Source organism: Cyprinodon variegatus, unplaced genomic scaffold (genome assembly GCF_000732505.1).
Source record: "Cyprinodon variegatus isolate N-32 unplaced genomic scaffold, C_variegatus-1.0 Scaffold585, whole genome shotgun sequence".
NCBI classification, from domain to species: Eukaryota; Metazoa; Chordata; class Actinopteri; order Cyprinodontiformes; family Cyprinodontidae; genus Cyprinodon; species Cyprinodon variegatus.
The window spans coordinates 399,015-423,020 of NW_015151038.1; the positions used below are offsets into that span (position 1 = coordinate 399,015).

At 36.2% G+C, this 24,006-nt stretch overlaps 2 protein-coding genes and 1 non-coding gene across 3 annotated transcripts in view; 2 read left to right on the forward strand and 1 right to left on the reverse strand.

Annotated features, from left to right (window-relative positions):
• Positions 1 to 1,570: 1,570 nt before the first annotated feature.
• Positions 1,571 to 1,642, reverse strand: trnap-ugg. The gene has a single exon. It is a non-coding gene; the product is annotated as a tRNA-Pro (tRNA).
• Positions 1,643 to 1,928: 286 nt separating this feature from the next.
• stambp (STAM binding protein) lies at positions 1,929 to 15,672 on the forward strand. Its single transcript, XM_015392312.1, has 10 exons — positions 1,929 to 2,064; positions 7,117 to 7,345; positions 7,455 to 7,530; positions 7,615 to 7,710; positions 8,720 to 9,119; positions 9,232 to 9,356; positions 9,899 to 10,036; positions 11,342 to 11,454; positions 11,579 to 11,678; positions 13,907 to 15,672. Exons 2-10 carry the CDS (start codon positions 7,143 to 7,145, stop codon positions 13,961 to 13,963), a joined length of 1,308 nt encoding a protein of 435 aa, XP_015247798.1. The 5' UTR covers positions 1,929 to 2,064; positions 7,117 to 7,142; the 3' UTR covers positions 13,964 to 15,672.
• A 1,104-nt stretch (positions 15,673 to 16,776) lies between these two features.
• Positions 16,777 to 24,006, forward strand: part of ppil2 (peptidylprolyl isomerase like 2) — a 48,533-nt gene continuing 41,303 nt past the window's right edge. Inside the window, exons 1-5 of the mRNA XM_015392313.1 lie at positions 16,777 to 16,937; positions 17,108 to 17,157; positions 19,031 to 19,076; positions 20,006 to 20,068; positions 23,682 to 23,733. Coding sequence (XP_015247799.1) covers positions 16,906 to 16,937; positions 17,108 to 17,157; positions 19,031 to 19,076; positions 20,006 to 20,068; positions 23,682 to 23,733 — 243 coding nt within the window. The 5' untranslated portion in view covers positions 16,777 to 16,905. The remainder of the gene's footprint in view (positions 16,938 to 17,107; positions 17,158 to 19,030; positions 19,077 to 20,005; positions 20,069 to 23,681; positions 23,734 to 24,006) is intronic.

The window sequence follows — 24,006 nt, forward strand, 5'->3', positions numbered from 1 at the left end:
TCTGCCTGTCGTTTTAACATTTTTGTATGCATGTCTACCTCATTATGTAAATGAGGGGGCTTGTGTCTTAGAGAGAAATAAAGAAACTAATTAAAAGAGATATATTCAATACAATTCAGTTTATTTATATAGGGCCAATTTACAACACATGTCATCTCAAGGCACTTTACAATTCACCAGATCATCCAATCAAATTGATTCAAAGTTTTCTATCTAAGGAAAACCAGTTGATTGCATCGACTCAGTGGCTGGAATGCAATCCCTCACATTAAGCATGCTTGTAGTGACAGTGGAGAGGAAAAACTCCCTTTTAACAGGAAGTAACCTCCAGCAAAACCAGGCTCAGTGTGAGCGGCCATCTGCTGAGGCCGACTGGGGTTCAGGGAGACAGAAGCAGAGATACAAAAAGCAGCTGTAAAAGGCGGCCCTGTGCATACATTTATGTTTCACTGTATAATCTAATTTCTACCTACATTTATTTTTTATTGTATTTTTGGGGGCAATTCATTGAATGCTTATTTATCTATTAAGCATTTATTTATTTTTGTATTTATTTTTAGATATGGCAGAGTTGGTCCTCCATAGACTTGAAAACAGTAAAAAAAAATACATAAAAACAGTGATATGAACATTTGACTGTATATTTACAGTTCTAACATTACATTTTTTTTAGTAATAAAATATGATAAATATAATAAAATACAATAAAATAACCCATTTTACATAACATTCAGCAGTCTAATGGCAGAAAAGATGCTAAAATTGTTCTTCTTTGCATTATTTTTTCGCATTTTGAATACTATATTGAATTTATACTTCGTTACTTGACACCTCTGAAAACTGGTAGTTGGTTCCACAGGAGAGGAGCCTGATAACTGAAAGATCTTCTATTTTATTTCATTTTATCAGTATTTGCATTGTGAAAAGTTAGTTTTTTACCTTTTTTTTTTTTTACACCTCTGACCCTCCTCTATAAGTTTCCAAACCATCGTACCTCTGCTTCTCTAACATTACCTTTGCCTGGATATGCAAATCTAAAATCCTGTCCGGTTTATTTTTTGCCAATAAATATCCAGGCAAATCTTTAATTAATTTGTTTTTCTTATTTTTTTCATTATTATCTCCAATCCGTATCTAGTAAAAAGTAGCTTTTGCTAAAACAGTTATCCTTCTGTCGTAAATGACCTGAAACTCTTTTACTCCACCCTTGCTTACTTTGAGAAGTCTTGAGTATCCTTACTACTATAACAGTCTCCCTCCCATACTCAAAAATTCATTGCTTCTTGCTTCACCTCAATTTTAGTTAGTAAAAATATCAATCTAAGGGTTAAAATATGTAAAAAAAAAAAAAAAAAACATATATACATATCACATAACATGTATCACAATGAATAAAATCTAACCTTAATGTAAAAACAAAACTCACAATATCTACCGTATATTGAATAGAGTGTAGATAATAGAGAGCTGCCAGTTAAAAGACATCAACAAAGCAAGCAAGTGCTTACCGTGAAACAACACATACAGTGATTGTTACAGAGAGAGAACATCGTGGTAAATAAAAAAACGAGGGCTCGTCCGGGATTTGAACCCGGGACCTCTCGCACCCAAAGCGAGAATCATACCCCTAGACCAACGAGCCACGTCTGTGCTTTATCCACCAATCCTTTAAAAATCTTTACAGGCAGATTTGTGGAATACCAGGTCTGTGGGTGACGTATGCGTTGACAAAAACCACGGGAGTTAAACTAAACAGATTTTTTTTTTAACTGAAAATATAATGATGCTATTAATGAAACTAGTTAATATATGTTACCTATCATTAACTTAAAATAGATTTCAATAAAAATAAAATTATACTATTTAAAACATTTTCCACATCCTCCAATGACGTAGTATGGTGAGGCGGAAGTTGTTTTACTTACGGAAGTGAGTTGGTACAGTAGTGCTGTTGTTGTTGAAGCTGACTGTAGCCATCACATTTGAGATTCTTTACAGCCTTCCTGGTTCATTTATTTTTCTGTATGTAGGTTTCTGTGGAGTTCCGCTTCTCGGTTCGTCCAGGTAAGAATAGAAAAACGCGCCCTGTTTTTTTCTACAAGGCTTTAGTTTGTTGTTAAACCGTTGATAAAGTTAACGTTAGCTAAGGTAGCAAGGCTAACCCCCGTCGTCCTTTCGGAAACATTTACTCCCTCCTCCTTAGGGACACAGATCGATAGAGGGATTGTGTTTGCTGGGTCAAACGTATCTTTATTACCCCCATTGTGATAAGTCATTGTGCCAGCATGTTTTTAAAAGAGGTGAACATGAGGTGAATGTGGCTGAAGAAAGGTTGTTCTGGAAAGTTGAATTACTAACTAGGCTTTTTTCTTTTTTTTTTTGTTTAATATTTAACCTTATTTAAAAAAAAAAACATGTTATATACACAACATGTAGATTGTTCATATTTCAGAATAAAGAAGTAATTGAAAAAAATATTTGCTTGAGTTCAGATTGAGACCAACTATGATCTCACTCGCAATATATGTGGACTTCCTTATGTACAAGAGTCAGTAACGATCCCCTCAGTCAAGGTTATAAACATTGGCCTCTTTTGGTGATTTCTTTACCCAGCAGGGATTCCTTTTTAACTTATTGTGATAACTTAAAATGTAACTTCTGTAATGTAATTAAGCCAATATTAATCATGTAAACATGCAGAACAATTGTGTTTAAGTCCTGGAAGAAAACAGTATAAGTACTTCATTGCATTCATTCCTTCTTTATTTGTTTTTTTTTTAAGGGTGTTTGGTTTTCTGATATGTTTCAAAAGATGGGAGAGCAGATGATACTTTTGTTTCACTGAAAATATTTGTGTTTAAGCTAATGTTACCCATAATACCCACATGTACAGGTGCAGGTCAATACGTCAATGTCCAACATTGAAGCTGAAAATTAAACTCTTCTTTTATAAGCTGAAGTTTTCTGATTTGAACTATTCAAACTTCCCAAATCCATTTCTCTCAACTTTAAAAAATTATATGTGACCATTGGAATAATTGTAATTAATTAAAAAAGTACTATATTACGGTGACTCGATAGATTCCTCCAAGGGAGGATAAAAGCTCAGGCTTAATGAGGCTTTCTGCTTAATAAGCTGTTTTTATTATTTTGATTGGAAGTTTAACAGAAGACAAAATTATGATAATACAACATGCACATGTAATAGGTCTAACAGCAGCCTCAAGGGGATTGATTGTTGAAAAAATCTCATTCTGTAGCTTTTTACAGGATTTTACTAAGGTTTGAATCCGTCTCTAACTATTTAGCATCACCAGATGATTGGAAGATTTAGGGAAAAAATGACTGGAGTGCTGCTCAGAGTAGAAATTTTCTCTTTAGATGAAAATATTTAAAAATTCATTTGATTCCATAGCCTAGAGAAGGTGTGGAGAGTCACAAAATTCGTGTTCCTTTTGGAACCATCTGCTGGTGTTGGTCCATCACGTTTGATAAACCAAAAGTCAGCAGAAATCTACCTGGAATATCTAACTCTTCATTCTGCTGAGAAGATTTATTGACAGCCATTTTTTCCATGACTTTGCACTTGCCCATAGCTTCAAAATTGTGACAGTAATACCTGTTTAATGACATAATGGTATAACTGTGTTTCACGGCACAGGAAACTGGCCTAACCTAAATAGATAATCTATACACTATTAATAAGAAAGAGGAAGAGCAAAGACAGCACAGCCAGGAGCCCAGAGGAGACGAATTCTGCCATTCAGCAAGCTGGGTTTTATTAATGATACATTTGACCCACAGGATGATTGTCTCTATGCTTTGTTTTATTGCAGAGTAAATACATTTTTGTTTAAGATATGCGTGGATTGAGTTTATTTGTAGACATAAATGTTACTGCAGTGTAACCAAAAGATACTTCCAAAGAACGCTGTTAATGCTTCATAACCTGGTCACTCCCTCGCTCCTCATCTACGCTGCATCCTGCTGCTACTCTAAACTGTGAAACACTCACCGTTCAGAGCGTGACATAATGATTTTTAGTCAGTGTTCTAGGGGTGTGGTCTAACCATCAGTAATCATTTGTAACGATTCACTGGAAAGTAGTTTGTTGTTTTTAAAGGGCCCTCTGTGAAATGAAATGGTTTCCTCACTCACCCCCTTTTGGTAAAGTTTGGAAACAGTCCATAAACGTGACATTGTAATGCTGACATTATTATTATCAGTGTCTAATTTGGTTATAATGTTTCATTTTAAAAATCAATCATTGAAAACTAAAAAAAAAATGATTGTGAATGAACATAATTATGTATGTTTACATAATTATTGTGTTTAGTCAAAGCAGAAAAGCTTCAGGTATCTCGCCTGCTGCTGAAATCATAAATGTATTAATATAATTGAAAGAATATCACCTATAGCATGCATTTTTTAGTGTTTTTATTTATTTATTTTTTTTAAAAAAAGGTCATTGCATTTACACAGAAAACTGTCTTATAAAGAAGAGGGGAAAACATATAGCAAAGATCAGGAATCAAAGTCTTGGCGACCACTTTGGCCTCTAGAGTGACGGCTTAACACTCCCTCCCTACCCATTTTCATTTATAAATATGGAGTTATAGAAACCAATTGTAATAAACTCAAGGCCTCATCTTCTAATATAGAAAGGCTCTAAATTGCACTTGGATTTTTTTTTTAGAATGTACAGGAAGTGGGCATATTAACGCCGATCTAAAAAGATTGCTATGCTTATGTTAAGATGCGCAAATTTATTCGGTTCCACCTATTAAAACAAGCAGATTATGTGCTCTACTGGAAGTTTGGGAGTGGCTGTAAAAGAAAGTTGAGGTTTAAAGCCATGGAGATGCAGTTAATACTGACCATTAGTGAAAAATAAATCAGAATGGCAATACTAAATAATATTTATAGTGCACCTCATAGCCTAAATGTGCTATGAACACAAGTAAAAGCAGGTTGGTTGGGCACTACCTTAGAGATAGGCTGAGGACCTTGGTCATCAAGGAGAGGCTTGGAGCAGAGCCGCTTCTCCACATATAGAGGAGTCAGCTGAGGTAGCTCTGACATCTTTGTCGGATGGCCCCTGGATACCTACCTTTGGAGGTCTCCATGTCCCACCAGGAGGTAGTCCATGGGGAGGCCAATGACACTCTGGAGGGACTATGTCTCTCAGCTGGCCTGGGGGCGCCTCGGGTTTCACCCAGAGCATCTGGAAGAACTCCCTGGTGGGACTAGCCTAGTAAACTAGCCCCACCCACCAGCGCCCAAAATCATTTTTGCATGCGAGTTTAAATTACACATTTAATCTCACATTTAGTCTGGTTTATCAGGCTATGGTGGGACTGCTGCCCAAGCGGAAGACTATGCGTCCAAGTCTCAGGGCTGCTAATAACGATTATTTTGCAAATCCATTAATCTGTCATTTATTTTTTAGATGAATCAATTAATAATCATATAGTCAACGGTTCTTTAGAGAAGACTTTTAATGAAATTAAACCATGTGAATTAAAATTTTTCCACTTGAGGAGTTCTGGGTAGACCATATTGATAGACAAAAAAATGTTTTATCTTAAATGTAAAATGTTTAATCACTTTTTTTTTTTTTTTTTTTACAATTTTGGTATAATCATTGCTCTACATGGGTTGCTCAGCCACAGTCATGTTTTAGAGTCTCTATGCTCTAGTTAATGATTAATTGATTACTTAATTAGTTGTCGGTTATTTCAATAATTGATTAATCCGATTGTTTTATCCCTACCAAGTATGAGTTTAATTGTATAAAGCTTGTCTAGTGTCCTGCTGCATTAACCTGTGCCAGCCTGTAGACTTTTTTTTCTTTATCAATATTTTGCTACTATTGTCATTTCTGACAGTCTAAATAGATTTACTTGCACATAATCTCTCTCCGTGCTCTGTTACTGCATCAATGCCTCCTTTGTGGCAACAATGACGGCAGATATTTTTCCGCGTCCGTTTGTATCTGACAATCAGAAGTACTAAGAAAGACAAACTACAGCCGCTTTGGAGTTTCCAATGTGGAAAATTACTTTGCACGTGGTGAATGTTCACATTTTCATATCCGTCACCCATGAATGTGCGTGGTTTGGTCATTAGAATATAATCTGTATATTGAATAAAAGCGGCTTGCACACGCTGTCTGCTGAATTGCAAACTTTAAATACCGGCATCTTTTTTTAAGATCTGCTCTTAAACACATTTTAAGACACACAAATATTTGGATCAGGCCCTTGGTTGGGCTGTAAATATTGATTATTTTGCTTCTAATTCAAATTTCCTTTATTTTTTTCAATTACTTGTTCAATGAACGGATGGCTAAAGATTCCTGAATATGTTTTTTACAGAATTTAAACCAGGTGAAGCTAAAACTTCTTAGCTCCTTATGTTCATATTTGTAGTTTTGTTAGGGTTTTCACCCTTATAATGTCCCAGAGTAAAAGAATCACAGGTGAGGTAACATCTGTACTGATGTCTTCTTCGCACTGTTTACCAATATTGTTACCTACACATGATTTTCAGCTTTCGCAGAGTTCTAATGTGCGTGCATCAGACCTAAAATATGTCCTGCCAGTATTTCAGTCATGTCCGCATGCAGCGCTGTTCGCATTGAGATCGACATGACGACAGCACTGATTTAAAATACTGCTTTTGCATTCAGGCATAAATGAAGCAGCGCTTCCACTAAAGATCCTGGTGTGAACTGTGAATAACTTGCATGAATAAGCAAGAATTTTATCACTTGGACAACACTGTCACGATGACTAGGTGCAAGAAAAACACCAGTCTCTCTTTAAAAGTGTTCCCATTCACTGCCAGAAGAGCACAGAAGGTTTTTTAAAGTTAGACTTCCCTCTTATCTAATTACATTTACATTAAAACGCTATTACTATTTCAGAAAAGGAAACCTTTCTCAGCAATAAAAAGCAAATAGGAACTTTGTGTATTTATATTTACTTTTTTTCGCAAAGATTTCATTTGAATTTGACACATCCCCACTCCTTGTCAAGGTTTAAATACATACGCCTTTAACCTTTGCTTTTATGGAGTATTTAATTATGTAGAGCATTTGGCCTGTTTCTCCAGTCTGTCAGGTTGAGCAGTTTGCTGCGATGGCGGATCACAGCGATGTCAGTCTGCAGCCGGAGGAGCGAGTCCGCGCTCTGACCAAGAAGGGCAGCTCAGTAGAGGTCAACGACGACATGCCGCCGCGGCGCTACTTTCGCTCCGGCATGGAGATGATCCGAATGGCCCACATCTACACGGAGGAGGGCAACATTGAACACGCCTTCGTGCTCTACAACAAATACATCACGTGAGTTTGATTTCTTAAAACCTAACCCCAAAACTTGTTGGAGAAACGAACAGAATGTGAGACATTCATAAGAACCTTCTGTCTTTTTTTTTTTTTTTTTTTTTTTAAGGCTTTTTATTGAAAAACTTCCTAAACATCGGGATTACAAGACGGCAAACATTCCTGAGAAAAAGGACACACTAAAGGTATCTGCACTCTTTTTTCTTTTCCTTTTATATGATTATTTGTATAACTGTATTTAGAAAATATCTCTGATTGTTGCTCAACAGAAACTCAAAGATGTGGCGTTTCCTCAAGCAGAGATTCTTAAACAAGCTCTTTTAAAAAGATTTGAACAAGAATATGCACAGTATCTTGTGAAAAAGGTAAGTGGAAGCCATGTTGGTCCTGTCTCCACAGATTCGCATTAAGACTACAAAAGTAACCACTCTCCTTACATTATGTTACATTAATGTTGTGACTGCATTTCTAGTTTTGACTCCCTTCAAACTCAATTCTTTGTTCACAAACTGCCGTAGAAAGTTGGAACTAGGGGTGTGCAAAATAATCGTCATGACGATGCGTCGCGATTCTAATTTTTGTGATCTACTGCATCGATTCTTGAAGGCAAGAATCGATTATATAAAAAAAAAAAAAAATGAACAAACAAAATACAATAATAGTTGGCGCACATCAGCCAAATCAAGTGGAATACAACTTCCAGTCCAGCAGATGGCGCTGTGGATGTGTTGACGTCTGCTGCTTTGTGTCACAAGCATGTCCGGCCGCGGCATACTGCGACGAGTCATTCGTAAACAGAATATGGAGGAGACTGAGAAAATTCGCCCTGTGGCTCCATCACATTTCAAGTCAGATGCTTGGATGCATTCTGGCTTTAAAAACAAAGAAGGTAAAAATGAAATTGATATAAAGCACGCAGTTTGCAAAAGGACCACTGAGGACATGTAAACGGCACTGATTATCCTTATTTTGTTATTTTAATTTTTATGAATCCTAAGATCTTTTTGTCAGTGTGTCCACGCCAGTAATAGTAATATTTCTGTCCAGTATTTGTTTTCATGGCAACACCTCCAAAAATCATTTCAATAAATACAGCTATGTATGAATTCAGTTGCTTTCAGTTATGTATCAATTGAAGACACTGTCCAGATCACACCCAGCCAGTCAGCCACTGGTAAGGGCTGTATCTTTTTCTTACAGTGTTCAGGGAAAATATCACAATGCATCGCAATATTTCAAGTATCGTGATGCATCGTGATAGAATCGAATCGTGGCATGTGAATCGTGATTCGAATCGAATCATGACTTCTTTGCCAATACCCACCCCTAGTCGGAACAGACCTTTTACTGAGCTTTGGTGTTTGTTATCTGCAGAAAGCGGAGGAGGAGGCTTTGGAGCGGGAGCAGTCAAGGCAGCGTGCTCTGGACGCCGAGCGGGAACGCGTAGCCGTGATGCAGAGGCGGCAGCGGGAACAGGAGCAGTTCAGTGCCTTTGAGGAGATGATCCGCCGCCAGGAGCTCGAAAAGGAACGACAGCAAGTTCTCCTGGAGTTTGCCACTCCGGTCACGCCCTCCACCGACACGCCCCTCATCCCTGGCATCCAGGGCCCGCCGCTGGTATCCCCAACAGCTCCTCTGAGCCCCAGAGATCCGTCTGCCGCCAACGACCAACAATATCCTCGTCCTATTGCGACCCCGGGCACACCTGCAACAGCTCCACCCAGCTTCGACCGCTCGCTCAAACCTGGCTCTCTGGTCAGCCCAGGAAACAACAGTGAGTTCCTTTAGTTCTTGTTTAACACCTTGCACCGTCCACCAAGCATCTCAGGAGCCTTAGCTTCTTTTCCATTCAGCTGCCGACTTCCTCCTTTGCATGGTTTCCACAGATACGATGGTGGACGCCCTCCGGCAGCTGGCCGTTCCTGCTGAGCTGTGCCGGAGCTTCCTGAGGCTGGCTGAGGCCAACACGAGCCGAGCTGTGGAAACCTGTGGGATCCTGTGCGGAAAACTGGTTAGTCTGGGGATCAGATGAGAATGAGACAAGTGGCTGTTATCATATTTCTAAATCAGAAGCATAAATGAGACAAGTGTTTTTTTTCTTTGTTTTTTCAGTATTATGACCACTTCACTTTATATCATTGGGATTTTATGTGCTCAGCTTGGTGCATATTGGTGACATTGAAAGAAAAATATGCATGGTCTGAGATTCCAATCAATAAGAAATTGTTATGCTTTGATTTGAGAGGATCCGTCTCAACATTTGTGTTGTAATCCATTCTAGTTAGTTTCTGATTTGAAACATTTCTGAGGCTTTGACACACCCTTTACTTCTTTCTACAGAGGGCTGCTTTCTTCAGCCTTCTCCTCATGGTTGTACGGCCGCTTTTGTTTAAAGTGCTTCACTCTCTGTTGTTTACTTTCTAAAACTCTAAAACTCGTTTTCCCTTTGTTAAAAAGCTGTACAGTACTGCTGAATGTTTATTTTGCACACCTACACTCTGTGAATAACCGTTTGCATATTATTTGACCGTGGGACTCTTGTGTTCGTTTCAGCTCAGAAATGCATTTACTGTGACTCACGTCATCGTCCCCAAGCAGTGCGGTGGGCCAGACTATTGTGACACTGAAAACGAAGAGGAGCTTTTCCTCATCCAGGACCAGTATGACCTCATCACCCTCGGTTGGATACATGTGAGTAAAAGGAAGCCACTTCCATTCAAGTTTTTTCTTTAAAACAGGAATTTCTAGATACCATCTGAAGCTGCCAAGTTCTCCTGATGGGAGCTTTCATCCTGGTCCACTCAGTGGTGAGGCAGAGGAAGCTGATGGGAGAAAGGTGTTGAAAAATCTCAAATCTAATCATGGAAAGCATTTTGATCTGTGTACTCTCATAACCTGGAACTATCTAGATACATATTGAAAGAAAAAAAAAACTCCATCCATTTTCATTCATCCAGACCTGTCTGATCAGCTGTTGTTTGCTCTATCCATCCTTACATTCATAGATCCACACATTTACCCATCTTATTGCCTGTTCTCATCCATTTCTGCTTCTCCTGCTTTAGTTTGTTCTTTCATCCCTTCTGTCTTGCCTTCTTAAGTTCTCTCCCTCCGATCCTCTTTAATACAACATATTTCAAAAAGGTCTTTTTAAATAAAAGAATCAGATTTCTAAATGTTCAGCCATTTCCACCTCATCTGTTTTTTTGTTTTGTCTTACATTTTTATAAGTCTTCTTTACCTTATTATTTGCCCAGGATAAGAAATTGCACAAACTTGTATGTATACACACACAAACCCACACACGGTGTATATATATATATATATATAAATAAAAGGTGCATCCCCCCAAAAAAACAATTTGGTGCTATTCTTGAAGGTATTGCAGAGTTTTTGTTTATGTGTAGTCAGGATTGTTGTGCTCAACCANTACAAGAAACAGCGAATACAAAAGTTCCCGCACTAGACTTAAATATGTAAAAAAATTGTATTAATTTTGTTAATTTTTTTAACATGTTAAAAATATATAAAATTAATTATTTAAAATCTTAAAAACCTTAAACTCCTGGTCCAAATATATGTATTATAATTGCCTGGCATGTTTTTAGAAAAGAAGAGAGCTGCCTTGATGCTGAACATCTGGTCTCAGTCCCTCCATTCAGTTGCTCATGTTGTTCCATCACCTGGAGAATTAAAATATATATTTTTAAATGGGGCGGTTTAATCTTTTTTTTTTACAACTGTATGAACAGATTTAGATTAAATTACATTCATTCCAGTTCAGTCTCAGGTGATGAGGTGAGGTGAAATCCCTCCAAAGTGAGCAGAAGGATTAAGTCGAAACTGTAAATATAGACATATTTACTGAGTTTGATGCAGTTAAGTGGTATTAGATACATTTAAGATTCTGAGTTTGTCATGATTGTAATTTTAATGTTCTGAAGCCATGTTCTCATTTTTTTTAAGTTTGAAATTATACTAATATTTTTTCCCCAGACTCATCCCACACAGACGGCCTTCCTATCCAGCGTTGACCTCCACACACACTGCTCCTACCAGATCATGCTTCCCGAGGCCATCGCCATTGTCTGCTCACCTAAATTCAATGAGTTAGTTGGAAAACTTGTTCCTAGAGAATGCCTTCTGTCCTAAACATTCTCGCACTGACACGCCTGTCTGCAGGCTGCTTGCAGGTTTTCCTCCTCTGACCTTGTCTCTCCTTCTCTGCATCAGGATCGGCTACTTCAGGCTAACTGATCGAGGAACGAACGAGATCTCTTCATGTAAACAGAAGGGGTTCCACCCTCACAGCAAGGATCCGCCTCTCTTCACAGTGAGTATTTAAAAGCATGCGTTAGAAAAGTAAACACTAATATTCGGATTGGCAGTCTATTGTCGAAAGGCCAGTCTGTTGCAGGAAAAACCCAGAGACACACAACCATGCACACACACTCACACACACTTATAGTCGTAGGGAAATCATGTTTAAATGTCATATCATTCTGGCTTAACCATGTATATAAATGTACTCTTTATCAGATTATGTTTTCCCAAAATTTAGAAAAATTTCTGTTTAAAAAAAAAAAATAACTTTTTAATTTTTTGGTTTTTTTTTTGTTTTTTTTTTGTTGGCCGTTTGTTTTTCGTTCGGTTTTTCCCCTTAATTTGGGCCATTCTTTTTTCACGGTTCATCTGCCAATCAATTTTTTTCACTCATAGCATCTTGATTCATATGTAGCAGCTAATATATGCAAATGCTGAAATAAGAAATAATCATTTACACCCTGGCGTCGTCCTCTTCCACAACAATTCGTCCACACTTTCCTCCTCTAAATAAAAAATGTATGACGGAGGAGACTCATCCAGGACCTTCAACACAAAACTGCTCCTCTTGCATGTTTCCTCTGACCATAGCGTTCCTTGACAGTGCCGTTTCTAAGTCACCAATCTAGTGCAACTTGGTCCCAATGTAATTTCCCATTGGGAACCAACTAGCACTAAGTTGCTAACTGGTTAGCAAGATGCTTCCGAGACACCAGCCACAATCAAACTTGCTTGCTTGATAATCGACCAATCACATTCACTTTATTCACTCGTGTAAAGTCTTGCACCACTCCGAAGAATTCGGAAGTGCAACAGTTGGATGCAACAGTTGTTTCCCTACAACTTTAAGGATAATTTAGAGAATCCATTTAACCTAACAGTCATGTTTTTGGAATGAGGGAGGAAGCCTGAGTAGAACCTGGAGATAACATGCAATCTCTAGAAAGACAGAATTGAACCCAGAACCTTCTTGCTGCAATGCAACAGCGCTACTCATTGCTCCACCGTTCAGCGCCTCTGAAAAATATCTACATATTAAATCCTCTTTTCAATGGATAATAAAATATTTTGGTAAAGGAGTATTTGCTTAAATTGTGGTTCTTATCTAGTTTTTCAGAGAAGATACTTGAAAGCTCACAGCATTTAAACCGTTTGTTTTGGTCTTACAATCAAGTGTCATGTAAGTTCTGAGCCTACAACTTAATTGTGTGCGTATTGTTTGGTTTTTATCAGCACTAAAAAATAGGAAATAAATTGAAAATAGGAAATATATTATCATTTATAAATTTTCTTATAATAACAAAAAAACAGATCAAACAAGTAAAACACACAAAATAAGAAAGAATAACAGGAAAAAAATTAAAGGTAGATATCTTGGAGAAGATTCCAAAGAGCTACTGAATATTTGAAGCCTTTTTAAATAATAAAATGGATTACATTTGTATTTAGAAATAAAACAGAAATGCTTTAAAGTCGTTTAAAGAGCAGTGAAATCTACAGACAGTTGGGCTGGGTTCCTAAAGATTAGATGAATTTTACCCATCAAAGTGGAATCTGGATGTAGTTTGGACTTTGAAAAAAAACAAAAAAAACATGAATGCCACACAGAAAGACAGAAAGTATTCCTACCGGTTCTACGGTTTCCTCCAGACCTAACTCCTGTAGAAAACCTTGGAGGAAAGCTGAGGAACTTAAAAGCCGACCCATGACTGGATGATCAGGAGAGATTAAATTGTCAAGATTCCTCTCTATACTTAAGCATTGTAAACAGACATAGAGGAAGTGTTGTCTTATCGAGTATTGAGAAGAATGGGTATCAATAAACGTGTCAGAAGTCCATTTCAAAAATATCCCTGTAGGTTAACCTTTAAATCATCTCTAAATGGGTGTCCATCTTCCTCTGCTGTAATGTTGCCCTGTGATGGATGGGCTGCCTGTTCAGGGTGTCTTCCACCTTTTGACCAATGACTGCTGGAAACAAACATCAGCGATTCTGGGAAATGTGGTTTCGATGACCTTCTAGGCCTCCGCTGCACATTTCTCATCCAGCAGCAGCTTTTGAAAAAGGACAGAAAGTCGTTTCTGGAGTTTTATAATAATGAAGATCTTTTAGAATCATTGAAATAAAAAAAATAAAAAAACGGCAATAAACAAACTTGGGTTGAGACTAAAATCCTTTATGCTGTTGTGGTTGCTTTCTGTTCATGTGTAAATTTAAACGTGTTTCTTTATTTTCAGCATGCAGGACATGTGAACATCACGGATGACTCTGTGCGCATGATGGACCTGCGGTGATCTTCTGTTGTGCTTTTTTCCACCCAAACACTCGAAGACTGTTTTTATCGAAGCAAACCCATTAAACTGGAAGAAGAAAAAAAGCCGAAAACATCCGGCCACGTTTACCGTTCCCATGGAGACTCCTGTTGTTCTCCAGAGAACCTATGTTAAAAATGTTTTGGCTTTTATCATTTTTGCTCTGTAAGAAGAAAAAAAAACAAACAAACAAACCACATATTGCACTTTCCAAGCAAGCCAACTACCATCAGACTCATGGACTTTTGAACCTCTTGTCTTTTCATTATTTCTATTTTTGTTTCTTACGTGGTTTATTGCATCTCTGTTCTGCTTTTTTTTTTCATTGAGTCATAAATCTGTGTGTTTGTCAGCGACAGCTAACAGGTGCGAGTTTGATTCTGCCTAACAGATAAAGTGCCAAGGATGAGAACATTCATATGTTGTTGAGTTTTCTGTTTTTATTCTCCTCCCCTGTGTAAAGGCAGGGTCTAACTGTTCCAAACTCTTCTGGTTTTTCTTTTATCAGCCTTCAAAGTGCTATTACTGATGACATGCAAGCCAGCAGTAACTCAGGTACACAGGCAGTGCTGCTGCCCTGTATTCAATTTTCCCTTTATGAACCAAATCAAGAATTTGGTTAAAGATATAATTCCGGTTTCTGACAGAAGTATCTTGTCAGTCATTTCCTCATTCCTTCTGTGTGTGGAGTGAGAAAGAGGGTAAAATAAATGTTCAGTTTGTTGACATGTCTGAAAATGTGTAGAACAGGCGATCTGAATGAAACTTCTGCACCACATTATCCATCATACTGTGGTGTGAAAACATGTTTGCCCTCGTTACAGTTTTACCTTTTCTTTTGTGACTAATGTTTCATGCAACAAATTTTAAATACTGGGCAAAGATCACCTCAGTTACTAAAAAAAAAAATTGTAATTTTATGCATCAAGGGGTAAAAGGCGATTTAAACCTAAAGTGATAATTTTAAATTATTAGTTTAAAGAGATTGGTTAAATGTTTTTGGAAATCTAGATGAGACCCAGGTATAATTATTAGCAGAACTCCAGATATATTCAGAGCTGAGCCTCTGTAGAAAAAACAACTTACTGACATTGATCAGTCTGGAAAGGGTTGGAAAGATAACACCTCATTTAAGGAGAGACAGTCACAACCAAACATGGCGGTGAGAATCGGATGATTTGGGACGGTTTGCTTCTTCAACACCTGGAAGACTAAATGATATCATGAATAATGATATCTGAAAAAAAAAATGTATTTCCAGTCATTAAAAGAGAAACTTAGGCACATTTACAATTTGATTCTGCAGTAAGATGGCGACTACTAAACTCCAACTGTGTTAGACGGATCGCTTGTTATGAACAACTCCAACTCAGCCAAGCGTGAAACATACATTTAGACGGGCTGTTTAGTGCTTCCTAGTGAGCCTGGCCGGTTTGAATAGTTTTTTTAATTTGAGAAATACAATTTCTGTAAATGCTCAGGCCGTTTTCATTCAATATTACAACTATTTATCTGAAATATTAAAGTGTGACAAAAATAAAATAATGTAAAAGTCTGTATGTGAGCAAATAAATTTTCACACCTCGGTACGTTACCAACTGTGAGTTCATCATTGATGCCCTTCTACATTATTTGATTACTTCTTTTTCTTGTAGCCATAAATATCAGTGATATGCCAAGAAATAATAAACTTGCAGATTAATTCAACCTTTACTGTGTTTTGTTATTTAGGCAGTTAGTGCATCATTCATCCTAGTGCTGTGTTTACAGATTTTGATTGTGTTATATATATATATATATATATATATATATATATATATATAAAAGGTGCATCCCCCCCAAAAAACAATTTGGTGCTATTCTTGAAGGTATTGCAGAGTTTTTGTTTATGTGTAGTCAGGATTGTTGTGCTCAACCAGAATTTTGAAAGTTTGGAAAACAAAACAAAAAACTCGGCACTGTCAAAATTGTTTAGGGAGCAGATAACTTTCAAGAGAAAGTTTAATTTAACCAAACTGAGAGTGGAAATATCTTAAAACCATCGGGAATACTTTCCTCTTCAGTTAAAACAGTTGTTCATTATGGTGTGTATGTATACTTATAGATAATAAAAACATCCTTAGTAGAAGGAAGGAAGAAAAAAAAACATTAGCAATGATATGTAGAATCTATTAAGGTAAAGACAGCCATCAGTCTTTAAATTGGAAGGGGCAAATGTTTTCAATACTCTGGGGATGAAGTTCTGATGAGGTAAGTCCTTCCTCTCATGTTCTGCGCAGCTTCCATCAAACAATTAGTTTAACTCAACTCAAAAAGGGCACAATGAGAAACAGCACATTGGCAAATAAATGGAGAAACCTTACCTGCAATATCCAGAATAAATCCAAAACATCCAAAGAAATGTCCTGCATTCAATTTGAGAAACCACAAAAATATGATAAATTTTATTTTTTATTTTTACAACAAGAGCACAGTTACAAACATGACAGAACTCTGTTAAAATGTTCTGATCATGCCACATCTATTCCTCATCCATCCTTTAACAATCGCTGAGGAGCCAATCAGTGCCACCTGTTACAGTAGCAGATAAAGGAAAATTTTACCCATTAAGTTGCTGATTACTAAGTAACTAAGTTGTAAAGATATATTACTTCAGTTAAATAGAAATGAAAGAAAAAAGTGCTTTTGACATATACTAATCATATTAAGATAATTAAAGAAATATGTAACTGATTGGCCAACGTGTGACCAGAGGGTGGCAGTATTGAGATATATTGGATCCCTACTGCCCCCAAAAAATCCACAGAAGAAGAACAAAAATATAAACAGGAAACGTACAGACAGGCTAATAGCTTGTATGTTTTATTGATAAAATTTTACTTTTTTAATCGTATTTGTTAGCTCAAAACCATCCAGTCAGTAAGATGGGGAAGCGACAGCACCAAAAGGACAAAATGTAAGATGATAATGTTTCATAAACAAGACGTTTTACATCTAGCGCTAAAAAGCTAGCTTGCCAACACACGTTAGCTTGTTCGATGTGTCTCTTCATGAGAAGATTTTCTGAGTTTCCTCTTTATGTTTATGTACTCTTCTTAACGTTTACGTGTTTTAATTTTATTACAGGTACATCACATGTACAGAATACACAAACTTTTATGGCGGGAAACGAGCGGGTGAGTAAAAATACATCCATGTCCCACAGTGGGGGGGATAACGGGACATAAACTGAAATAATGTTAAAATAACACAGTAGTACGCATTGAGTTGTTCCTCAGAAGAGAAAGGAAATGCCCCTCAGAAATAGTAACTACTATGCATTTAGTTATATAAAAGAAAAATCCAATAAAAATAAGAAATTATGAAGTTACAAGAGGAAAATTGGAGTCAGGTTACAGAATGGTGGACAAATTAGGACGATTGTTGGAAAGAAACGCCTCAAGAGCAGGATTTAAAGTCTGAAAGTACTCATCAATATCCTTAACATCTGTAAGACACATATTGAGCAGAAAGGAAATGGCAAATAAGTCTTGCTCAGATAATGAACCTGTGCAACCAGTATCTTTTTTCTTTATAACTACTGCTCCTCCAAAATGAGTTCCCTGGAAATGTCAGTGAGGTGGATCTGCAGCTGTGTGGGTCCATCACCAGCTCCTTAGTTTCCCCTGTATTCAGAATGAGAGGGTTCTGCTGGCACCACTTCCCGAGGAGGGCTATGGAGGAGTGATGTGAGAACATTTGTAGATGGCAGCCAGAGGAAAACATGGAGGTTTGCTGTTTGATGGAGCAGTGGGATGGATGATTACCAAGAACCAGGAGATGTAGAGATCTGAGATTAACAGCATTTAGCCAGATGAGTTCTGCAGCATTTGAGGCTAGAGGTGGAGGGAAAGGCTGTTAAAACCTGAGGGAGAACTGATTCAGTATATTTACCCAACCAAAGACACCTACAGCCTGGGAGCTCTGTTTGTAACCTGAGATGGTTTTCAGTCATTTCCAAACTCCACTCTTGTATGGTCCTTATTTCAGGGCTGATGATGGTGAGGAAAATCTTTCTTATGTCCCTACAAATATTGTGGGACGGGTGGCTAAATAGTTAATTTTATGTCACCTGGATTATTGTTCACCTGTATGGTCCTCCGCATCTAAAGGTCAACTAAGGAATTTACAAACTGCTCAGAACAGAGCTGCCAGGTTGGTTTTACATTGTTTCATAAGAACACGCTGTCAGTATGCACTGTCATTTTTCTTATTTAATGGTAGAGTACAGACTGGCTTGCAATACTACAACATTTTTTATAAACATTGTCTCTTCTTTTCAACCTGTTTTCTTATAAAAGCAAATTGTCAGATATGATCAGGTTCACTCTTATGTAACAAGGTCAGCTAATGGTGGTCAGATGATGTTACCATGTCCAAAATCAGATGCCTTAGAGGGAAGTTATTTATTGTGTTATTTATCAGTTATTGGAATTATTGCCCACTGAATATATGTGAACTGAATAGTTAAGTATCTTTTAATTATTAGAATGAGTAGTGAATTAACATATTTACTGTATGAAAGTGAGAATTCATGTATTAGATATGAATGTAATAACGTATTCTGAATGATTTCTAATCACATAAATAATACTTAACTAATGTCTACAATGTTTAATTGTTAAGTAATTTTGGCTTTGTTTTGTGGACCCCAAAAAGACTAGCTTGTCCCATTTTTGGTGACAGCTATTGAGGATCTTTTTTTAACAATATAAATAAACAATACTCTGTGGCTTGTAGTTTGAGAAAACCCTTACTTCTACACTGAAGTTTGTGTAGTTTGTCTTTTTTTTATGAGGATAGCAGAGTTTTCTCCATGCAGTGTAGCATAAACGGATTTCTTTAGGCTCCCAAGACAATTTTCTCACTTTGCATGTCGTCTTTGGTTCTCTATATACAACAGGTTTAAACTATGTTCATTCTTGTTTTAGATAATAGTTGTTGACATGATTTTTTTTAACCTGAATAAAATTCAGTGCTTAGATTTTTAATTTATGCTTTATTTTCCAGAAATTCCCCAAGCAAACTTTAAACGTCTCCCATTTGACCACTGCAGGTAAGAAGGAATGATGTTAAGAGAAAAAAATGTTTGCATGCAGTTTTTGAGTTCTTTGGATATAGACGGAGATGAAGAGTAGAACAGAATAAAATCTATTAGAAAAAATAACAGACTAGTCCATTTAAAATTTAAACTTTGTGAAAGAAGCCCAAACAAATAAAACAATATTATTGTTAAAATATAAAAAAATTGAAGGATTATGGCAATAGAATCAAAACCTTGAAAAGAAGCAAGAAACACAGAACTGGTCACATTTGATTTTTATTTAATGATTCCCAATCTGCGACCGCTTCTATATAACCCGTGGAGCTTTGTTTCTTTTTTGTAGATGTTGATGTTTTGTTCTAGTTCTTTTTATTCATTGCAGGGACAATGTCTGTTAATAACTTTGCTGTAAATATGCCAGGATTAGTCAGGAGACTATTTTTCATCTGCAATTTTCTAGATGGATGATTGAAAAGTCATGCTAAAAAAAAAAAAAAGACTAAAAATATCAACAGTATAAAAGTTATATTGCATTTAGTAAAAAGGACCATAACGTTAAAATCTACAAGCCTTAGACAAATAGTTTGTCTAGAAAACATCTCCAACAGCAGAATGTGTCAGTTTTCCCATGTTGAGCGATGTCTGTTTTAAGACACATTGCTTCAGTTTCCCATTCTTGATGCTTTCATTACTTCCCTGCATCACATTGTTGTTTCCTTTGTAAGCTCTTAACATGCTAGAAATAATAGACCCAGCTTTACAGCACTGCATTAGCATATTTTAACTGCAGTCATTTGCTTTATTAGAGCTGCACAGGACTTTTTTTAGTGTCTTTATAGATGCAACATGTTTGGTACCATTTTTTTCTTGTATCATTCTTTGCTATTTTTTTTTTTTTTCATTTAGCAAATGTTTTTTGTTAATGTTTTTTTTCTTTTCAGTTTGTCCTTGCAACCATTTGAGTATCCCGTCTGCACTGAGGAAGGCGTGGTGTTTGACCTGCTGTGAGTATCTTGTACTAATTGTATATTCCATCAGGGGAAAATTTATTACATTAAAACCATGTGAGCATTTGAAGCAAATAATGATTTTAAAAAATACATGATAATACTTAGATAGGTTTAGGATTTACATCTTGGGACTAAAGTAGCGACACTAGAAAGCAGATTTTTTATAGCAATGTCATCGCACCTAAAAAAACTAAGAAATAAAAGAACAGAGGAATTACATAAAAAAATTGGAAGATCTAGAACAAAAACAAAAACAAAATTGTACACCAGATATACTGGAAGAGTTAAAAAGAATTAGAAATGAAATAAATGATATAGCAACACAGGAAATTATGAAAAACTTCATGTATCTTAAGCAAAGACACTATGAAGGCGGATCAAAATCTATGAAGGTCCTAGCATGGAAACTAAAAAAGAAAACAGCAGACAACACGATCCATAGAATCAGAAACCCCGAATCAAAATTGTTAAAGAATAAATTAAATGACATCCAGGAAGCATTCGAAATATTTTATAAAACCTTATATTAAAAAATCTCTGGAGGAACTATAGAAGAAATTGATGAATATTTGAACTCACTAGAGCTACCTGTTATGAACGAAGAACAGAATAGTATAATGACATCAGACATTACAGAAAAAGAATTAAAAAATACAATAAGCAGATTAAAACTATGTAAATCACCTGGGTCAGATGGATACACAGCAGAATTTTATAAGGAATTTCAGAAAGAGCTGATTCCAATCCTCCTCCCTTCACTAAATTGGATTCTGAAAAAAGCTCAAACACCACCAAGTTGGAAGGAGGCAATCATCTCGGTAATACATAAAGAGGGCAAAGATAGACTGTATTGTGGATCATACCGACCAATATCTGTTTTAAATATTGATTATCGACTTTTCACTTCTATAATGGCCAGACGATTGGAAGAATTTCTTCCTTCGGTAATACATAATGATCAAACTGGTTTCATACGACAACGTCAAACACAGGACAATATAAGAAGGACGCTATATGTTATAGATCACATACAAAAAAATAAACGAGAAACCATTGTTATCAGCATAGATGCCGAAAAAGCATTCGATTCAGTCGACTGGAATTTTCTCTTCAGGGTTTTACATAGATTTCGACTAGATAATACAATAATAAAAACAATACAGGCGTTATACGAGAATCCCACAGCGAGAATTAAAGTTAATGGTCATTTATCAAACTGAATTACTATAGAAAGAGGGTCAAGACAAGGATGTGCATGGTCTCCGTTACTTTTTGCTCTATATTTAGAGCCATTAACCCAATCGATAAGACAAAATAAGGACATTAAAGGAATAATTATGAAAGGGATAGAACATAATCTGGCTTGTTATGCAGACGATATATTAATTTATTTGGAACAACCGACCCACTCCCTCCCAGCTTTGCTGCAATTATTCAAACAATTTGGTCAACTATCAGGATACAAAATTAATATTAACAAAACTCAGTTGTTGTCTTATAATTATACTCCTACTCAGGAAATCCAAAACGGATACCTCCTAACCTGGCACACCGACCACTTTAAATATCTAGGCATTACTATACCAAAGGACCTCGAAAAACTATTCGAATATAATTATGTTCCCATACAAAAAATAATTAAAGAGGATATCATAAGATGGAATCTTACTCCTTTCCTAAGTTTTAGCTCAAGACTTAATTCGATAAAGATGAACATACTGCCCAGATTGTTATACTTATTCCAAACGCTGCCGATTGAAATAAATCAAAAAGTTTTCCATGAATGGGACAAACTATTATCAAGATATATTTGGCAAGGTAAAAGACCTAGAATTAGATATAAGGCATTACAACTGGAAAAGAAAATGGGAGGTTGAGGATTGCCTTCTCTAAGGGATTATTATTTAGCAGCACAAACAAGAACATTGATATACTGTTGCGATCCAACATATGATGCTCAATGGAAAACTATTGAAACAAAGGCGACACCCATTCCTGTACAGGCAATTCTGGCAGATACAAATCTACAAGGGTTCATAAATAATATAGATAACCGGTGGATGAAAACAACCCTTAGAGCTTGGAAAACTATTGTTAAAGAAAATGCACTTGAGAACGATTTGACAATCATAAAATGGATCGCATATGATTCTGACTTCACACCAAATAAACTGGACCCCAGGTTTAAGGACTGGGCATCCAAGGGAATCACTGCTCTGTGCACAATAATGAACAACAACATCTTAAATGATTTTGAAACACTCAAGAGAAAATACTCTTTGGATAAACAGGACTTTTATCGATATTTGCAAATAAGGAATTTCATTAACTTAAAATTTAAACCAATTACTGACAAGAATATAACATTACTGGAAATTTTTATTAATGCCTATAAATCAAAAATTAAAGGGGGAATTATCTCTATTATCTATAAAAACCTTATAGATCTAAAAAACAATTCAACCTTACATATCAAAGCGGGATGGGAGAGAGAGGGCAATTTGACGATAACAGAGGAGGAATGGACAATAATATGGAACTATCAATGGAAATACAATAAATCACTACACTGGCAAGAATATGGATGGAAGAATCTGGTAAGATTCTTTGTCACGCCAGCTCAGAAATGTCACTATGATGGAAATCGTCCCACATGTTGGAGAAAATGTGGAAACCAAAATGCAAACCATTATCATGTCTTCTGGGACTGCCCAATTATAAAAGATTATTAGAAAGAGATAAATAGTGCCTTACAAGATATTTTTATGCAAAACATCCCTTTTGATTTCAAGCTTATGTATTTGGGCATAATTCCTCAAGACGCCACAAAAATAAACAAATATTTGATGACTATTCTATTAACGGCAAGCAAGAAAAACATTACAAGAAAATGGTTGTCACATGACAAACCAACATTAGATGACTGGCTTAACATAACATTTAACATATATGAAAGGGAAAAATAACAGCCTCTCTCAGTCACAGAACTGAAAAATTTAATCAGTATTGGAGGATTTGGGTAGATTATGTAAAACCTAAAAGACCTGATTTAATCTTTAAAGACCAAACTTATTAAATCTCCTGGACAATCCACTCTCCTATGATAGCCATACCTTAGAGTTATTCTATATTATATTTTCTGTTGCTGTATTTCCTTTTCTTCCTTAATTATTATTTTTTTCCCCTTAGTTTCTCCCTTCATATTTTTTTCATATTTTTTTTTTACTGTATAATCTTTCTCAGAGAAGTATAGTTATATTTTTGATTTTACTGTTATAAGGCAATGGTATACATGTGAATCTTATTTTAAATGTGAAAGTTAGTTTGTTGATGTCTAATGCCATGTAAATGATACACTCTCGAGAATCAATAAAGATATAATAATAAAAAAAAAAAATAGAAAGCTGATTTTTGTTCCCTTTTAAGGTGAACGGCCCACTGATTACCAGTTTGCAGCTTTCTGGCAGATAGAAGATACTTGATAATGATAATACTTTTTTATCCATTATTTTAAAGCTAAAGCTGCTTTTATAGTTAAACAGCCATCAATAATGCCGTCTATCTCTGAATTAACTCTGATTTTCTGCTCTCTGTTCTCTTCTTATAGGAGCATTGTTCCTTGGATTAAGAAGTATGGAACCAATCCCATCACTGGAGAAGTAAGACATCACTAATTGTTTACGTTGTCTTAAAGTATATGATGAAATTTCTTACCCAAGTATTTGGCATTCAGATGTGTATTCTGGTCCTCGAAGACCTGATTTAGTAAATAGATCATTAGCGGGCTGTCATTGAACTCCAGCCAACAAGGACTGGATTCTTCCACCCCTGCACCTACAGTTTCTCACTTAAAGCTACAGTGTGTAATAATTACAGGGATATACAGTCAGAAATGTAATATATTATACATACCGTATTTTCACGACTATAGG